The sequence below is a fragment of the Blennius ocellaris genome (assembly GCF_963422515.1).
Source record: "Blennius ocellaris genome assembly, chromosome: 1".
NCBI lineage: Eukaryota > Metazoa > Chordata > Actinopteri > Blenniiformes > Blenniidae > Blennius > Blennius ocellaris.
In genome coordinates, this window is record NC_137650.1 from 1,404,449 (window position 1) to 1,424,079 (window position 19,631).

At 43.5% G+C, this 19,631-nt stretch overlaps 1 protein-coding gene across 1 annotated transcript in view; it reads left to right on the forward strand.

Annotated features, from left to right (window-relative positions):
• Positions 1–19,631, forward strand: part of mapk8ip1b (mitogen-activated protein kinase 8 interacting protein 1b) — a gene marked incomplete at its 5' end in the record, with an annotated part of 101,261 nt that overhangs the window by 13,399 nt on the left and 68,231 nt on the right. Inside the window, one exon of the mRNA XM_080520605.1 lies at positions 14,940–15,051. Within this exon, the coding sequence (XP_080376731.1) occupies positions 14,940–15,051 (112 nt within the window). The remainder of the gene's footprint in view (positions 1–14,939; positions 15,052–19,631) is intronic.

The following is a 19,631-nucleotide window of genomic DNA, read 5'->3' on the forward strand; positions in this document are numbered from 1 at the left end:
ACACACACACACACACACACACATGCATACTGAAAAGTGGAAAATATGTTATGAGATATATTTACTTGCCTTAATTGTATTTATTTACATGTCTCTCTGAAAAATACATGCACATATACATACTTGAAATTAGGGCTGCAACAACAAATTGCCAAAGTTCTCTCATTAAAAGTGTTGGCAACTAATTCCATCGTTGATTTGTCGTATTGCACGGTTTATGCGCCACTCACCATGTTGCGGAGCCATTTACTTCACCTTCCTTAACTTTCCATAACATAGCATAACGATCTGGAAAATATCTAAACTTTTGCTGCCTGGCGTTCTTCACCTTTCCAAAAATAGTTTAGGTTTCATTTCAGGAGCTTTGTGTCATTTGGCCGTCTTTATTTGCTTTTAAATTGAGATTGTTCCGACAGGGATCTGCTCACACAAGCTCTGGCGCATGCGCAGTCGGTGCGTACAGGACATGCTAAAATTGTAATAATTTTTAGTTTGATCTTGTAAAAACATGGACAATTTCATTCCATACACTGTGACCACAACAAAGAAAAACTTTGAAGTGTAAATTTAAAGGTTATTATAGCAACATTTTATCAGTCTGTTCCACTCAAGATGAAACTGGACTGTATGTGGTCACTGAATAAATTAAATCTTACTTAATAATGATCTTGTATACATCTTATATACATGTATGTATATATATATATATATATATATATGTGTGTGTGTATTTATATTGTATATATCTTTGTATTGGTTCAGTGCTTCTAAATAGTATGAATAATATGAATATAAACTACAGAACGCATGCGTGCCAAACTCAGTCTCGGTCAAAGGCTATTTAGACCTTGGAGATTTTCCAGTTAGACTATCAAAGGCTTTTGTTTTAGCCTGCATTCTTGGAATAGATGTGGTTGAGAACTCTTGATGGCATCATTTCTAAACTACCTCCCACCTGTAGAGAGATCAGCTGTTGAGAAAGCTCTCCAAGGCACAATAGATGCCTTTCACAAGGATGGGTTCCCACACCCTACCTTCAAAGAGCAATATACAGGCCGCCATTGAAACGATGGCTCATGAAACTATTCTTCAAGAGCCAAAGTATGTCATAGATTGCTTTTGTACACCGATGGGAGATGTACGTATGAAACTACCAGACAACAAAAGTGTGTCTTGCCTCTGTACAAGTCAAAGAAAGAGTAGACCAACACCTTGAAACATCAAAGGCAGTTTTGTCTCAGAAAGAACAGACAACGTTGAACCATCTCCAATGTTACGTGAAACATGCTGACGAAAACAAAGCTGTAACGGTCCTGCGGTTCTGCACCGGTGCAACTGTCATTTGTGTTGACAAAATTCTGGTCTGCTTCAGTGCTGAAACTGGAATCGGCAGAAGGCCTGTTGCTCATACCTGTGGTGCTCCACTGGAAGTACCGTATACTTACAGTTCCTACCCAGAATTTCGTTTAGAGTTTGGCAACATCCTTTCAAGTAACTATCTTGAAATGTACATTCTTTCAGCTTTATGACCACCCTCAAAGGACATGCATTGTTTGTTTTGTTATGTTTTGTGTTTGAAATGTACTCTGCAGTCCTATCTCTTCAAAATCATCTTTATTGAGCCTTTTACAATCACATGGAATCTACGACAACAGTGAGTTCTTAAAGTCTGCCTTTAAAAAGATAATGTTTAAAGATAGTGTTCATGTTAAAGATGTTCTACACTTCTGTTCTGTCATGTCTGAGCCTTGATATGTGACAATGTCATTTGTTCTGTCTTTTCCACTCGGCTGCTTTTCTTCTTACCTGCAGTTCACTGCGGCGGCGGGGTCACGCTGTCCTGTCCCCGCAATTTATCTCTCTACACCTCATTTTGCCCTCCCTCTATCCTCTCTGTCCGCTGCCTTCACATGCCTGTTCAGGGTTTAATGCCTGTAACAGTAAAGACTCCTCTCACCTCTTTATTTACAACCCTGTAAGCTCTTATTCTCTTTTTGCCATTGTGGAGGCACGCTTACAAAAACGGGCTAATCAGACATAAACATATAACTAGGGATGTCCGATGATATCGGCGGGCCGATATTATTGGCCGATATTGACCTAAAAATTTAACATTTGGAAATATCGGTATCGGATTTTTACAACCGATATTGGAATTTCCGAGTCTGCATGAACGCAGCATGGGACGTTTATGGGCGCGCGCTTGATGACGTTTAACAACAACAAATACAACATGCTGGACTCGTGGCTAAGAAGGAGAAGCCCGGTGAATGAAATGTCCGTGGAGGACTGGAGGCTCAACCAGGCCCTCTTCCCTGCTGGACCAGTACCTGACTGCACCCTGCACCAGTGTTGACAGTGAACCAGTGTTTAGCACTGGTACCAGTACCTGACTGCACCCTGCACCAGTGTTGACAGTGAACCAGTGTTCAGCACTGGTACCAGTACCTGACTGCACCCTGCACCAGTGTTGACAGTGAACCAGTGTTCAGCACTGGTACCAGTACCTGACTGCACCCTGCACCAGTGTTGACGGTGAACCAGTGTTCAGCACTGGTACCAGTACCTGACTGCACCCTGCACCAGTGTTGACGGTGAACCAGTGTTCAGCACTGGTACCAGTACCTGACTGCACCCTGCACCAGTGTTGACAGTGAACCAGTGTTCAGCACTGGTACCAGTACCTGACTGCACCCTGCACCAGTGTTGACGGTGAACCAGTGTTCAGCACTGGTACCAGTACCTGACTGCACCCTGCACCAGTGTTGACAGTGAACCACTGTTCAGCACTGGTACCAGTACCTGACTGCACCCTGCACCAGTGTTGACGGTGAACCAGTGTTCAGCACTGGTACCAGTACCTGACTGCACCCTGCACCAGTGTTGACGGTGAACCAGTGTTCAGCACTGGTACCAGTACCTGACTGCACCCTGCACCAGTGTTGACGGTGAACCAGTGTTCAGCACTGGTACCAGTACCTGACTGCACCCTGCACCAGTGTTGACAGTGAACCAGTGTTCAGCACTGGTGCCCACATCATTGATGAGAAGAGAAATCTCATACATTGCTGAGATGCTGAGATGCTTGTATTCATACAGAACAATCTCCCTCTTACACATGAGGACATGGGGGAAAAGAAATATATTTATACGTGCTATATTTATATTTACACTATTTTGTTCCTCTTAAAAGAGATTGAGCCCAGTTTGAGTCTATTATTTGACAAGTTATGTCCAGTTATTCATTCATTGACTGTTTACAACTAATGGACTGAAGATATGCCTCTTCCTTTTTTTTATATTGTCTGTGGTGTTGTTGAGTTTGTTGTTGAGGTTTCTCTCTAACACTAAATAAATATGGCACTTTTTTCCATTATTTAAGTTGTTGTTCTCTTATTTTTCTCAGTGTGTACATTTGGAAAGCCATGTTTGATTCACATATGCATCCAGTGGGGCGTCACAATAAAATTAGGCGTAATGTGTTAATTCCACAGTAGGAGATATTTTATGTTGTTGTTACCTAACAGTTTTGATGTAAAAAGCCAGCATATATCGGTATCGGTGATATCGGTATCGGTGATATCGGTATCGGAAATTAAGAGTTGGACAATATCGGAATATCGGATATCGGTAGAAAAGCCAATATCGAGCATCCCTACTAGGGCTGCAACGATTCGTCGACGTTGTCGACAAAAATCGATAATAGAAATTGTCGACAATGAATTCCATTGTCGACATTCGTCGCTAGACGGGTTTTTTCCAACAGAGTGAGGCGTCTCACTTTATTACAATCTCTGCCGAGTCGCACATGCGCAATCAACGTACACAGAAATAATGGCGGCGTCCAACACAGCAGCTGCGCGCACGAGAACTTCAAAAGTTTGTCCACCAGGACAGGTTTGTGTCCAGGTTGTAGCACACAGTCCATGTTTTCAACATGAATTTGGAACAACTCTGAATGCTTCTTCAGCGGTGTATCTACACATGTCCGTTGTTAAAACCGTTAGATTTCAGACTGTTGAGAATTGTAAAGTTCTTTTACAACTGAATGCACTTCACAAAATGCACTTTATATTTTTTTAATTTAATGTTTTACTGCTGCTAATGTGCCCTTGGTTTACAGGAAAGAAATGTTTACTTGATTTTAATTTATTTTTTTATAAAACACATTTGCCTGTCCTTGGACAGAGGTTGATTTATTTTTGGATTTATGGCCTATCAGCAGCAAAGTTGAATAAAAGACGCATTTTTCATTGAAGTACCCACCTTTCTTGTGTTTATTATCATTTGCCACATAATTAAAGCAACCTCATGCTAAATTTAAGAAAAAATTCATAATTATCCGATTAGTCGACTAATCGTTTCAATAGTCGGTGACTAGTCGACTATTAAAATAGTCGTTAGTTGCAGCCCTAATCCCTACATATAACACTTGTTTTTACATTTGTTTTTTTCTTTATTTTCTTTTGCTCTACTCTCTTCAAGGTCAGGTCCATAAATGTGTCATCCATCCATCTTCTATAGGCAGGGATAGATCTTAATTTTTTTCCCCACTAGTTGAGTGGACTAGTGAGCCATGGGTTGCACTAGTCCTGCAGCCAGTGAAATATATATTGTTAAACAAAAACAGTTTCATGTTATATTAAAATCATGATCATAGAAATAACAATAGATTTTTTTTCCAATGCTACACTTTGTGTTGCAGGTACATCATCTCAGAGTTTTCTTCCCAGATGGTACACGGCAGAAAACTAGAAAAAGAGCTCAGAATGTCGTCACCCTCTGTCTCCCTCACCACCTGCCTGCTGCTGGGGGGTCACATTGTTGTTCATTTTGCTCAGGCCATGGCTTGTGCACATTGTCCAGCAACAGTTTGAAGTTCTCCAGTTGTTATCATTTTTATATGTAATAGAGAATATTAGAGAATTAATGACTAGTTTTACATAAAAACTAAATTGTAGTATCATACATTAAATTATATTATTCAGTGACTAGAGTACACCAATGACAATACACAAAACCGATGCATGATGGAGTTCAGTAATGTAGAACACAAACTGACAAAATGTATATCCAGTTATTTTCACAAAAATATTTTGAAAACAAGTATTGAAGCACAATTAATGAACATTCAAATGTTCAACAGCAAATAAATGACTATTCAGACCAGCTGAGTGACTCTGCACTGATCTCACTATGTGCATGCCACACTGAGATCAGAAAATGTAATGATCCTCTACTAATGATCAGAATTAGCAGCAGACAGGAGAAAATCCTGAACCTCCATTTAGTCATAGAAATAAATAAAACGATCACCTCACAATTATCAAGCCCACACACAGAACTCAGACTCTGCAAAGCCTACATTTGATCTGCAGTTTCTATCAGCACAACTTTGCACACATGAACAATACTTTTGGTGTGTATCACCCTTTTTTATTTTGATTGTGCAAGGTTGGACCTAAGTGTCAAAGCGTCACTGTTTTTCATAAGTAAATAAAGGCTTGGAAGTGTCTGTCGAAATGATTGGTGTGTATACATGAAAAAAATACATATCTGTTATACAAAACTAAACTGAAACAAGGCAAGTTCAATATATTAAAATGTTCTGTACTTGAATTAGTGTTACTCCAGTTGCTAAATTATACCTGCGGAAGCAAAGAAAGACTTCATATCATCTTTGACTTTTTATTCAGACCAGGTGATTTTCATCAAGCAAAACATTCTGGTGAAAAAACATACCTCTTGGCCGCAAACGGCCATAGTAGCTCTATATATCTGACAAGCGTTCTGCAGGGAGTAGACGTTCAGGCAGACGGGCTCCAAACAAGGATGATCAACCACACGACGGGTCTTCATCCATCTCCTGTAGCGTCTCGTGACCTGCAGTGGATTACCAACAGAAAATGTCCTTTGTTTTAGTTTTGCTGTGAGATTGCTACCTGTGGTATCTCCAAGCAGCAAATATTCTCAGCTTCTGTGGGCATGGTGGCACAGTTTGCACAGGAGCACCCATCCCAAAAAGTGAAAAAGTCAACATTTCACACACATACCAGAGCTGTGGTCAAGTCCGCCTTCATCAAGTCCAAGTCAAGTCCAAGTTCACAAGGTCCGAGTCCCAAGTCCAAGTCCAGATGAGATCAAGAGTAAACCTTATGACATGAAAAAAAAGTATTTTCACAACCACAAAATTAGAGAAAATACATTTTACTCAACTCTTCTCATAGAGATTATCCACTAAAAAGACCCAGGTTCAAGTTCAGGGCCAGGGCCAGTTCTGAGCACCGCCAAAGAACCGCTTGTTTTTCCACCGTTAAAGGAGCCAAGTGAGACCCACATCATTGCGTCACTACAAAACGTGATACATCATTGATTTCACTAGTTTTCTGCCGACAGTGCTCATACAGGAACGAGGAGACAGACTGTATTCATCGGTTTGGTCCGGGTCGTTCCATCTCGTCTGGCCTGAACCTCCGATTCAGACCAAAGAACCAGAAAACATTGAGTTTCGTCGTACCTCTATTGTAGTTTATTCTGTCTGTCTATTCTGACTGTCTTGTTTTAGTCCGGAGCCCCAGAGTGGCCATAGAGAAATAAACAATAATGCGTGAATGAGCTTGGGGCTTATTTTTCAACATTTGGGCATTGCATAGTGAATTTCTGCTCCTTTTACTTTATTGCTGGACGTGTCTGAATCAAATTCTTCAACATCAGGAGGAATGGAGGTGTAGAATGATAGAATATGACAATAGGAAACTGCTTCTAAATTATATATTACCTGTGCAGCATCTGCAGAACCACGGCTCTGCGATCGCAGATTACCGTATTTTCTGCACTATAAGGCGCACCTAAATACCTAAAATTTTCTCAAAAGCTGCCAGTGCACCTTATTACCCAGTGCGCCTTATATATTGTAGCGTCCCGCAGGCCGTTGGAATGACCACGACGTTCTTGATAGCAAAGCCGCTTTATTGCTTCTAGAACCTGGTTACTGTAGGCCGTAACCACGCCAACACAGAACACAATCCCAAACGAACCTGGCTGCTCTCTCGCTCATTCACGTCACTCTCCCCTCTCCTCAGGCCGACGCACCCAGCACACCTGACCCGCCCCTATTCTCCACCCGCAGCCACTCACAATCCAACGGTGCATTCACTGAACAACAAAACAATCGGAACCATCAGAACATCATTAACAGACAATAAATTCACAACTATATTACAACTGCAGAATATTACACTGCCCCCCCCTTACTGAATCCCTCGCCCCGAGGGATCACACAAAAAGTCTCTGAGATACCCGGGGGGTCTTGTCAGTCTCTGGGGTCTCCTGGAAGGGGCCGTCCGGGGCTGTATCTGCGGCACTGCAGCACCCTGTGACTGAGCAGCAGGTGGGCTTAGGGTTGAGGGGGATTGTGGGGGATCGGAGGGGGAAACAGTCCATGGTTCTGGTGTTGTGGCTGCTCTGTCTCTCCGGGGGGGTTTTGCCAGGGGTCCCGGTCGCTGGATTGGGCGGGCATCGCCTCTGTACGGTGCCAGCCTGTCTCTGTGGAGGGCCACTCGTCTTCCCCGAGGTGGTAGCTGAACCCTGTACACCACTTCGCCAAGCTTTTCCAATACCTCACATGGCCCCACCCAATGGCAGTCCAACTTCGGGCACCGACCCTTCTTTCGCTTCGGGCTGAACACCCAGACCAGGTCACCAGCCTCAAAGTCCCGCCCTCTGGCTCTCACGTCATAGTTGCGTTTTTGCCTCATCCCCGCCTTCTCCAGCTGCTCACGGGCAAACGTGTGAGCTGACTCCATCCTGTCTTGGAGCCGCCTGGCATATTCTGGTCCCGGTGGCACCATCGGTGCATCCACAGGTTTTCCAAATGCCATTTCTGCCGGGGTCCTTAATTCTCGTCCCAACATAAGCAGGGCGGGTGTGCACGCTGTGGACTCTTGTACAGCAGACCTGTAGGCCAGCAAGACAAGGGGGAGGTGCATGTCCCAGTCTCGCTGGTGCTCTGCAGTGAGGATGGCAAGTTGTTTCGCCAGCGTTCTGTTGAAACGCTCAACGAGGCCATCACTCTGAGGGTGCAGAGGAGTAGTCCGTGTCTTTTGCATCCCAAGGCGCTCGCACATGGCGGAGAAAACAGCAGACTCAAAGTTCCTCCCCTGGTCGCTATGGAGAGTCTCGGCAGCCCCAAATCTGGAGCACATCCCTTCAACCAGTCTGTCGGCCACAGTCTCTGCTTCTTGGTCAGGTATGGCGTAAGCCTCAGGCCATTTTGTGAAGTAGTCCATGGCGACCAGGGCATAACGGTTCCCCTTGTCTGTGCGTGGGAACGGGCCCATAATATCCACTGCTACTCTCTCCATAGGGGCCCCTACTGCCACCTGCTGGAGCGGGGCGCGGGACTGGTCCGTGGGGCCCTTGTATGCCATGCAGAGGTCGCAACGACGGCAAAAGTCCTCCACATCTCTCCCGAGCCGGCCCCAGTAGAAACTTTGCCGGAGCCGACGGAGGGTTTTGGAAACACCAAAATGTCCCGCTCCAGCTGTTCCATGGCAGGATTTTAACACGTCCTCTCTTAGGACCCTGGGGACTACCACCTGCCACTTACTCTCTCCTGTAGCTGGCTCCTTCCAAGCTCTCTGAAGCACTCCATCCTTCACTCGGAGTGCAGTAAACTTTTCCAACAGTCCCTTAGTGGCAGGTGAGCATCCAGCGACCTCATCCCATTGAGGTTTCCGCCCCAACTCCACCCACTGAAGCACGGGGTGAAGGTCAGCATCCTGTTCCTGTTGGGCTCTCCATTCCGTTGCGTCGACAACCTGCACCGCATTGCAGCCTGGCCCCTCTTCACCATGCATGGGGTCCCGTTCCTCTCCGGCGCGGAGTTCCCCCTCCCGGGCCTCTCTCTTCTCACAGTACCGGCACCCATCGGGGACACAGGGGCGTCGGGACATGGCATCCGCGTTGCCGTGGTGAGCTCCTGCTCGGTACTCGACTTTGAAGGAATATGGCGCTAGTTCCTCCAGCCATCGCGCAATCTGCCCCTCTGGCTCCTTAAAAGACATTAACCACTGGAGGGCAGCGTGGTCGGTTCGAACAGTGAAAGGCAGGCCACACAGATAATACCTGAAGTGTCTTACTGCTCTGACTATAGCCAGAAGCTCCCTGCGTGTCACGCAGTAGCGTCTTTCAGCCGGGCTAAGTAGTAGCAGACATGCTAGTGCATCTTCAGTGAGGCAAAGGGCTAATTGGAGTGCTTTAATGTCTGTAGACCAGGCTTCCGCCTGTGCTAGCAGTTCGAATTGCGCATGAAAGGCCTCCCAGTCCGCCTTACCGGAGTATTTCGGCGTTTTAACGTGTGGACGAATATACTGGGCGCCGCCATCTTTGTTTACGTCTGACGTCACGTCACGTTCGGCGCCTCTTCTCGCGTGATCGCGTTGCTCGGCGGGAAACGACACGGCATCCGCTGTCGGCTTACTGGCCATGCGTCCGGCCTCATGTTCCTCGGTTGGTTTAAGGCCGCTCTCCCGTCCCGATGCTCCGTCGTACTCACTGTCCATAGACTCCTGCTTGACTTTCGGTCGAGCGCCGGTCTCACTACCAGGCTCCATCTCTCTCGGCCGCCGCAGAGTTAGCAGTCTCCAGGCTAGCCGCGGTCTGAGCAGTCAGGCAGTCCGGTGGTTTTCTTCTTTTTACTTCTGACACCAAATGTAGCGTCCCGCAGGCCGTTGGAATGACCACGACGTTCTTGATAGCAAAGCCGCTTTATTGCTTCTAGAACCTGGTTACTGTAGGCCGTAACCACTTATAATCTTATAATGAGGTGCACCTTATATATGAACACAGTGGTAAATTATGTCAATCAATGTAGGGGTGCCTAATAATCCGGTGCCTTATAGGGCAGAAAATACGGTAAATGATCTCGTTCCCTGCTATTATTAACTTGAGGGAGCAACTTATTACATCATTCCCATGCGTTTTTATTCTTTTTTTCTTTTCTGTAACCACTCCAGTTCACTGTCGATTTCAGAAAGCTGGATCAACGACTCTTCCACCTCGTAGGTAGAGATAACTCCGCCCCCAGCTAGTGACGTGTCAGGCTCCGCTCTGGCTCCATTTTGGCCCAGCAATGATGTGGGGCCGACAGCACCAGTTTAACCCCTGATGGGTCGGAGCTTTGATGGTGGACAGACAAAGAGGAAAAGCCCCCTTTGATAGCTGTAATCCTCACTGTGAATAATGTTGAAAATGTATCAACCTTGTGTGTGCAGATAAAAAACAAAAGCATTTTCAAAGACAATGTTGCTTTATTAAACAACTCACCGAGACTTTTTTTTTTTTAAGCAAAAGGTATATCTGCTATGTCAGGACTTTGTTTTGTGTGTGTGTTTTTTAAATCAAGATCCAAGCAGTGTTTACTGATGAAACATTCTCCACAAAATACAATGAAATGTAAATAAGTCCTATAAATCCTGTATAACTACTTGCTTGGTGGTTTCTGAGGCTGATTGGAGCTTTTAGCGGCCGGTTTTGGTCCACGGGCCTCATGTCTGACAGACGTGAACTTCCCAGCAACGCCCCCTGCTGGAGGCTGTCCCTCATTAAGGTGTTCTCACCGGGTCCCGAGTCTGAGGTTCTACTGTACACATCAGTTAGACGGATTTCAGCAAGGTGGGCGCTGTTTTTTTTGGCCATCTTTTTCAAAGCTTGACCGTCCAAATGACATCTGGACGGCTCGCTGCATTAAACTGCATTGAAATGGAGCTGCTACTGCTACTTGAACCTGGTTTTGCAGCAAAAATAATACTGCCTTTCAGTATTGGGGCAAAAAACGTTTTGACAAAATAAGAGCCATGTGAAAGTGTAAAGTTGTGTTATATGACTCCTTTAACTCAGGACTTAAACGTTCTTATTTGCTTTGGAATAAATAATAGATTTTTACTTATTTATTCTACTTTTTATGCTGTTTTTAAAACTTTTATGTAGTATTTCTTTAATTTATTTTACTTCTTTGTAAAGCACTGTGAATTGCCCTGTGTTTGAATGGTCCTCTTTTAATACATTTGCCTTGCCTTGAATTATGGCAGGTGTTTCGCTGTACTTTGTCGTGTTCTGTTTGATTTAAAGTGACAGAATTTTCTATATGAAGGAAAACGGTGATTAATCATAATTTATTTGTTCTTGGAACAAATCTCAAGGCAAAATAACATAACATAATGTAAGCATTTTTATTTCGTGTAACTCATAATCACAATACTAAACATCATTGCATCTTTGCCAAAAATCGTGCAGCCTTATCGGCCATCGAAAATTAGGGATGGGGCCGATCGGATCCAGTATCAGTATCGGGTTTCGTTAACAATACAAAATGAAATTTTCGATCCAACCTGCAGAGATTTCTGATCCATGAAGCCTCGTCTGCTTCACTGTTACTGAATTGACTCCACGTGTTTCCCTGCTGCTGCTCTGCTGGCTGGCTGCAAACTGTGGACTGGATTTCCTGAAGGGAGGCGGGTCTCAATGAGACGCAGAGTAATGAGTCAGCGAATCCTTTCCACAGTTTGCAGCCAGCCAGCAGGTAAGGGAAGCAGCACTGCCACTATCCAACTTTTCATGACAACATGTTACTGTTTGGACGTATTTTATGCTCAAAACATCGCAAAGCAACACAGCAACGTGGATGTTTGCAAAGCCGCTGTACAGCGAGGCGCCACTCGGCTCACGTTATTATTTTAAAATGCCAGCTCGCTGAGAACTGCTCTGACCATGGCGTCAAAACAATGAACAGCAGCTCCTCCACAGTAGCAGGTGATTCACACCTCCGTGAAGCTGCGTCCTCCTCCACGCTAAACTCACTGAAAATAGTCCCAATTATTTGTGCTGCATTAGAGCTGGAAACACTGCAGTTTGTACTGTGTTGCTAAATAAGTTCTCCAGGGATTAATAAAGTGTGTGAGGTTTTAAAGATAGAGCTAGTTTATTAGAGATGATGACATCACGCAGACCCTCACATTGTCCAAATGGAACAAAATACTTTGTACTGCTTCCTCTTCTCACCTTATAATAACCTCAAGTTGTTTTTTGACAGAATACATGAATACATTAGTACATTTCATACTTTACTGTCGAGAGGAGTTTATTACTGCCTCATATCAAATCAACAATAGTGATAATAATAATATTAAGGCAAACAGAGCTCCGGTATCGGAATAGTATCGGTATCAGCAGATATCGAAATTCTGGTGTTGGGATTGGATCGGAAATGAAAAAACGTGGGACGGTGCTTCCCTATATATAATCAATTTTCCTCTTTTTTTTGTTTTGTTTAATTTTCTTTCTCTGTAGTTTTCTATCCTTCAACTCTTCTCCCTCGTGTCCTTCTGGGCCTCATTACCGAGTTAAACATATGTTTTTCATCCGGCTCAGACCTTCATTTCACAGTCGGTAGGTATAGATGTTTGTGCTTGCAGCAGGAAGAGACGGTCCAGTGTGGGTGTAGAATCAGGGGCATCATGCGAGCGGGGGGGGGGGGGGGGGGGGGGGGCATCTGAACTCTCTGGGTTAAGCAGGTTTCTTAGACATCTGGCTCCTGTGTGATCGCTGTCATCCTCTAATAACATTTCTCTGCTCAGACAGACTCTGCTGTGCCCACAAGACTGCAGCACGACGAGATAACAGGCGGACATAATTGCAGATGGGGAAAGTGAAGCACTGTTTACTGGAAGTTAATTGAATCCTGCCACAACCAGCAGAACACCACGTTTCACCTGACTGACTCTGGAGTGATGTCCAGGCTTTGTTTTGAGAGAACAACCTTCTGTTCTTTGTTGGGATGAAGAAAGAGGGGCATGTCTGGGAGCTCTTTGGGATTAAAGGAAGGTCCAAGGCTGTGTCAGATTGTCAAAATGATAATCTCATATTTGAGAATAAACCATCACGAGACACTTTCCCAGTCCAGGGAAATCGCTTATTAGGACTACACAATATATTGCAAATGTATCCCCAATTTCTTCAATAAAGACTATTGTTTAAAAAAACTTGAGTTAAGGTGTTTACCTGAGAAAAGTGACTTTTTGATTGAGTATATGTCCGTTGGCCTGCATGAGACAGTATGCTTAATTCAGCTGTAATAGTACTGTTTTTTTCTACATTCTGCATACAAAAATACATTTAGTTACTTATCAACAATATTAAGAATGGATTTTATTTATTTGTGTATGTATGTATGTATATATGTGTGTGTCACATTCATGGATTTTGTGATGTCAAGTTGTGCAACGTACATATCAGAACTGCAATAAATGATGCTTCCATGCACTTTGAATTTTCAAATTAAAAATTAAATGTGATTAATTGCTCTACATTTAAAAACAATAAACAAAAAACAAACAAACATTATAAGCTCAAATTTATGTTTTTTTTTAAGTCAGACGCTAAAAACCCCGACTGGAAACAACAAATTTAAGTTAATAATGGGATAAAAACACATAAAAACACCCAGTCACAGCAGAGAAACATCACTGGTATTTGGAAGAACTAATCTCAAAGACATTCAAATGATCCACAGTTTTCTATTCAGAGCAAATCATATTGTCATTGCAGCACTTGATCACTACATTCTGCATGTTAACCTGATCTCACGCTGCTCTGCTGAACGCCTGCTGTGTTTGTCCACCAACGTTTAGCTTTGCTGTAATGTTTTGACAAATCAGCTCTCACAAAGGTTCCCGGGGGAAAAGAAAGGATTACATTTTGTTCGCATTATCTCACACTTCGTCTGTGTGCGGAAGTGCTGCCTGAAGCCAATGTAGCTGGAGGGTCCACATATTCTCTTTGCAGCTTGCACTACCTCACTGTTGTCCTCGTCTCTCCTATGACAGAAGGACATGTCCTCTATTGCCTGGTGATAATTGTGAAGGGCTTTTCTCACAGAGGCTCATCTTAAGAACTGCTTCCATCTCGACATTTACCCATGTTGCCATTAGAAGGAAGGGATGTACATTTAGAGAATGTTCAGTCTGATCTGAACCTGCCATGATTCTTTTCTTCAACAGGAAACTTGTAAAGTGATCGACCATCTGCGACTGTTTTCCTTTGCTTCCTCACTGTGTGTGTGTGTGTGTGTGTGTGTGTGTGTGTGTGTGTGTGTGTGTGTGTGTGTGTGTGTGTGTGTGTGTGTGTGTGTGTGTGTGTGTGTGTGTGTGTGTGTGTGTGTGTGTGTGTGCGTGCGTGTCATGCTGCTAATGCTCCACCAGCAGCCTGTCACTGAGTGAGAGTTGTGTCTCCTGCTTGTGATCAATCCTGCCAATATGAAGTTAAATCCCACGTTGTTTCAAAGATACAGCACAGGTCAATGGAAGCCTAGAAACATGGCAACTGTTAACTGCTGTTTATCCATTTCTTTCTATCACTGCTGGAAGTATTTTTTGCATTTGTACTTCTCATAGCTCCAAGAACAGTTATGATGCCTCAATGAGTACTTCTTCTTGCTCATATTCTTAGTAATTAAAGTGGCCTTAAAGGATTTTTGCATTACATCTGTCTGATAGGATTCATCAAAATGGTCATTAAAGAAGAAATAGCTATCGAACCTAGTTTCTATCCGGGGTGATTAAATATGAGCCACACTGCCGGCCCCTCTGTGTTCAAGCCATAGCAGATTTCTGTTGCTCACCTACTTCATATTAAATGGTTTTGTCTTTATCTGTTTAATATGTTCAACCATTTGCAACCTGCTCATAATTTACACTCTCACAGTACTGGTCACTGAAAACTCAAACAATCAGGCCTGCAGCCATATTCTGCAGAGAATCACCTCCCTGTTGACGTCAGATGTCTTTTTGAAGTCAACTCATTTCCTTTCATTCGAAATAAACTGCATTTATCTTCCATTCTTTTCTGATATATTTAAATACCAGACCTCCTCTTTCCAACAGGTTGACCCACGACATCAGCCTGGATGAGTTTGAAGATGACGACCTGTCGGAGATCACAGAGATCACAGACGAGCGCGGGATGAGCCTCAACTGCAACGGCCCCGATAGAAAGGTAATGAAGGGGAAAAAACACCGTGTTGTTCACATAACATTCAGTTTCATTTGACTATTGATGTGTGACACAGTAGTGGACTGCGCTGATATGAAGCTAACCTAACATATAGAAACTAGCCCATGACAGGTGCTGGAGTTTATTGATGCAATTGGATTTTTATACAGAGTATGTTTTGTGGTCAATGTTGAAAATACATGACTATAAATTACTCAAAATTTTGACTGTTGTCTGAGCATTTTCACTTATATACAGTATGTTGCCAAAGCGTTTTACACTGTTAATCACATTCACACTCCAATGGAGGAGGCTAACATGCAAGGACACTTTGATGAAGTGTGGATGGGGAGCTGGGGTATTGAACCTGCAACTCTCTGAATGAAGGTTAACCACTCTACCAACTGAGCCACAGCCAGGAAACTCCCTTTCCATAGAGGTTTGTAGAGTTTGACAATGCCAGTCTTACTTACGGTGACGTCTTTCATGTTGCTATCTTAGGGTGGTGTTAGTTATCGAGGATGCTTTCCTCTTTCAGTAAACAGGAGTTTAATGAAATAGTAACAGCGAAGGTCCTGTTTACAAAACATTTACAAGTGAAAACACAAAATGTCTGTTGTGTTTTGGGTGTCCCTTTTCACTATGACAGTGCTTGGAGCCACTGAAAATGCACCTTTTTGAACTTTTTGGGCTCTCGATGTGGAACTTTTTGAAAATACTCCAACTTTGTCTCCATGGAAATGGTGGAATCTGCAACTTTTCTGAACCACTGCTACTGCACATATGCATCTCCCCAGCAAATAGTTCTGCACAAGCTCAGTAGAACCTTTTCGTTCAAGTTGTTTAAAAAAAAATAAAAAAAAATGCATTTTTATAAGTATTGATTACAGGTGATCTTATTTATGGAAAATTATAAGTCAGAAAAATAATCTATAGCTTTGTTCAGTCCGAAATTGAATTGAAAACAGTCTGGAAAGGAAACCCACCCCAAGATAATGCAAGCATTTGTTTTGGAAATTAGTAAAATACTTCATATACAGTATGTCAACATTTCTGTGGTTGTCTTTGGGATGTTGAGCTCAGCTTAGGCTGTTTTCTCTGTTTGGTCCTGAAGAGCTGCTACTTTCAGCTTCCTGCCATGTCAGGAAGGACACCAGAAACAAGTCTGATGACATACGATTCCCCAGATTACCCCAGAGAGAGATTTTCACTTTATTGTAATCATGCTGGAGTCTTACTCCTGGCTGTATTCAGGCTCTTTGAACCCACCAGCTCAGCTATTTCTCTCTAGTTTTCTCAGCATGGAAATGATCTGGTCATTATTAAAACTGGAGCGTGTGGGTCGGGAGGGAAAAGGGAGAGATGGAGTGTTACTGAGGCAGGAAAAAGGCAGGGTTAAATGTATTATTCTGTCAGATCTCCCCTGCTTTTTTTTCCCCCCTAAGTGAAAACCATCATCACCTCCTCCTCCTCCTCCTCTTCGTCTCCTATTCAGCTCTGGCGTAACCTTGGCAACAGGAGGGTTGAGGCCTTTTTCTCACTGACATTTAAGATGAGATGTTGTTTTCTTCATTTTTAGAAGATGGATTGACTTCGACGTGATGTTTTTAACAAGGTTGTGTTTTCTCCAATCGAGAGATTACAACTACCGATATTTTTAGTAATAAAAGCCACTTCATTTTTATGGCTCTTTCTTGGCTTCGTATCCAGGGAGCTAATTATAGTGCGGATCATTGAATGTGTACACTCTGATGTATATGTGTGTGTGTGTGTGTGTGTGTGTGCGTGCGTGCGTGCGCGCGCGCGCGTGTGTGTGTGTGTGTGTGTGTGTGTGTGTGTGTGTGTGTGTGTGTGTGTGTGTGTGTGTGTGCGTGCGTGCGTGCGTGCGTGCGTGCGTGCGTGCGTGCGTGCGTGCGTGCGTGCGTGCGTGCGTGCGTGCGTGCGTGCGTGCGTGCGTACGTGCGTGCGTGAATGTGAATGCTGATGACTCATACCCTTGCAGGGGCTTCACAGAAATCCCCAAAATCCTCCTTGACTGTCAAACATAAGACAACAACAACAAACCTCATGTGTCACTGAGTATTATTGTTCTCAGAAAACGATACCAACTGCATGGAAAAGGGTTATTATTCAGCTGTAGGATAGTTTTGGAGGGAAGAAGCAGCAGTTTCATCTGGGCAGTCTAAATAAGTGTAGGTTAGCGATGTCTTTTATCTTCTCTGTAACGTCTGATAAACTGCCTGCAAATTAACTTGTTATATTTAGGCCCCTGATGGTTTGAAAACAATGTCTGCTATTTATTTTGAGACAAAGCTAACAAAAATAAAAATGTCTTCTTTTTTTGATCTGATAACAATACAATGTAAACCAAAAATGCTACAGTGTATTCAGTTCTATCAGTCTCATAAGATATACTAAACAGTTCATCAGGAATTTGAATTAATAGTTAAATTAATTACAATTACCAGAATTAACAGTAAAGCTTGAAGGATTTTGGAGTTCTTGACACAGAAGAGTCGACATTTCATTCACCGTTGTGCTCATTAATAACACAACAAGTATGATTCCAAACATTATATTTATTTACAATGAAAACAAATGAAACACAGACTGACTACCTGTACACAGCTTGTAGGTGTGTGTGCATGTGTGTGTGTGGATGGAGAAAGAGAGAGAGTGAGTTGGAGGGAGTGTGTGTGTGAGACGTGTGATGGAACTACAAAACAAGATGGCGGATCACAAGAAACTACATTCAAATGGAGGTTATCAGAGAACAGGAAGTCTGTCCTGGGTCTCCACCATGTGCTGGAGAACAATGGAACTTTGATGTGATATGTGTAGGATTGTGAGTTAACTAGTTAGTAAAGCAAAGATTAGCATGCAGACCCTGTGTCTGTGGCAGAGCTAACGTTGGTTTACAGGTTGATCACTGCTCCTAATATCATTATCTATAGAACTCAATCACTGTAACAGAATCAACACATCTTCATAAAAGTTAAACAGTTCTATCATAGCATCAGGTTTAACTAAGGTTATTAACTAAGGTTCTGTGAGGTGTCGTTTAGCCGGTCTCGTCCTGGAAAAACTGGTTGGTTTTCCTGGTGGATAGGAGATCAGACTCTGGGTGCTGGTCTCTGGTCCCGGGGGAAGTGTCTGACCCACGTGGTCGGGTCAGCAGAGGAGTGGAGGCTTTTTCTGGAGGACTTTTCTGGTGTTAGCTGTATGCTAACGCTGGGTGAGCTGCCTCCAGTAACCTCCTCCATCGAAGAACAGAAGCAAAAACCTTTTTGAGAGAATCTCTCCAACTGTTTTGATAAAGGTTGGGGATTTGAAGGTGTGAAATCCTGAGAGCTTCACCCAATGCTGAGTGCATAGGGGAAGCGTCTTTTGAGCAGAAAGGAGGGAGGATTTGCATGAGTCTGCTGTGGCAAAAGGTGATGGTCAATTACATATCTGAGTCAGAATTCACATCATGATAGTTGTTATCATAACAAATGAAAATGATCTTTCCCGAGAAATGAACACATTTTCTGGAGGGAAGCTGGTGTCTTCTGTTGTAGTTAGCACCTCCTGCTAACTGTGGTTAGCTGGTTCTGAGGGCATCTCCTCCATTGAAGAACAGGAGCAAAAGCCTTTTTGAGAGAATCTTTCCAAGTCTTTTGATGAGAGTTGGGGGATTTGAAGGTGTGAAATCTTAGAAGCCTCACCCAATCGGTGACTGGCTGAGTGCATGGGGAAGTGTCTTTTGAGCAGATAGGAGGGAGGATCTGCATGGGTCTGCTGTGGTAAAAGGTCCCCCCCTGCTGTGAGTGATGCTCGGTCACATTCCTGAGTCAGAATTCACGTCATGATTGTGTATCATGACAAATGAAAATTGTCTTTCATTGGAAATAAACAAACTGTCTGTAGTCTTGTTAGATCCCTACAGAGAGTCAATTAAAACGTATTATTATTCTTAAAATTGTTGACATTTCCCAACATAGTAGATTATAGTATTCTCCAAATTATGTAAAAAGCTCATAAAAGAACTTTACAAGTCAATATCCAGAAGAGATTTGCAAAAAGAGTAAGTAACTATAACTTAAAGGAGCAGAGATTCAATTCAATTCAACTTTATTAATATAGCACCAAATACAATACAGTCATTTCCAAGTGCTTTTAACAGAGACCCAACGGATCCACATGGCAGAGTGACTGTGGAAAGGAAAAACTCCCTCTAACAAGAAGAAACCTTTGCAGAAACCAGACTCAGAGGCAGCAGCTTTTCTGGTGGTTGGTTGGGGTGAGAAGGTAGAGGAGAGGGGAGGAGAGGGAAGACAGACAGGGGGTCAGGGGGTGGGGATTCAAGTCCTGGTTTGTGTAGGGAGGCAGAACCTCGTTGGAGCAGGATGATCTCCACTCCACAGGAGGCTTCACATCACCAACATCCAACTCCATCTTCAGAGATCACACAAGGAGCGGTGCGGTGATGGTGGTGGTGAGGGGGTAAAGATGGAGAGAGGCAGGAGAGAGAGGTAGAGAGGTGGGACGGTAGTTTGAGCAGTAGAGTTAGCAAGGGGTAGAACAGAAGAGAGAGAGAGAGA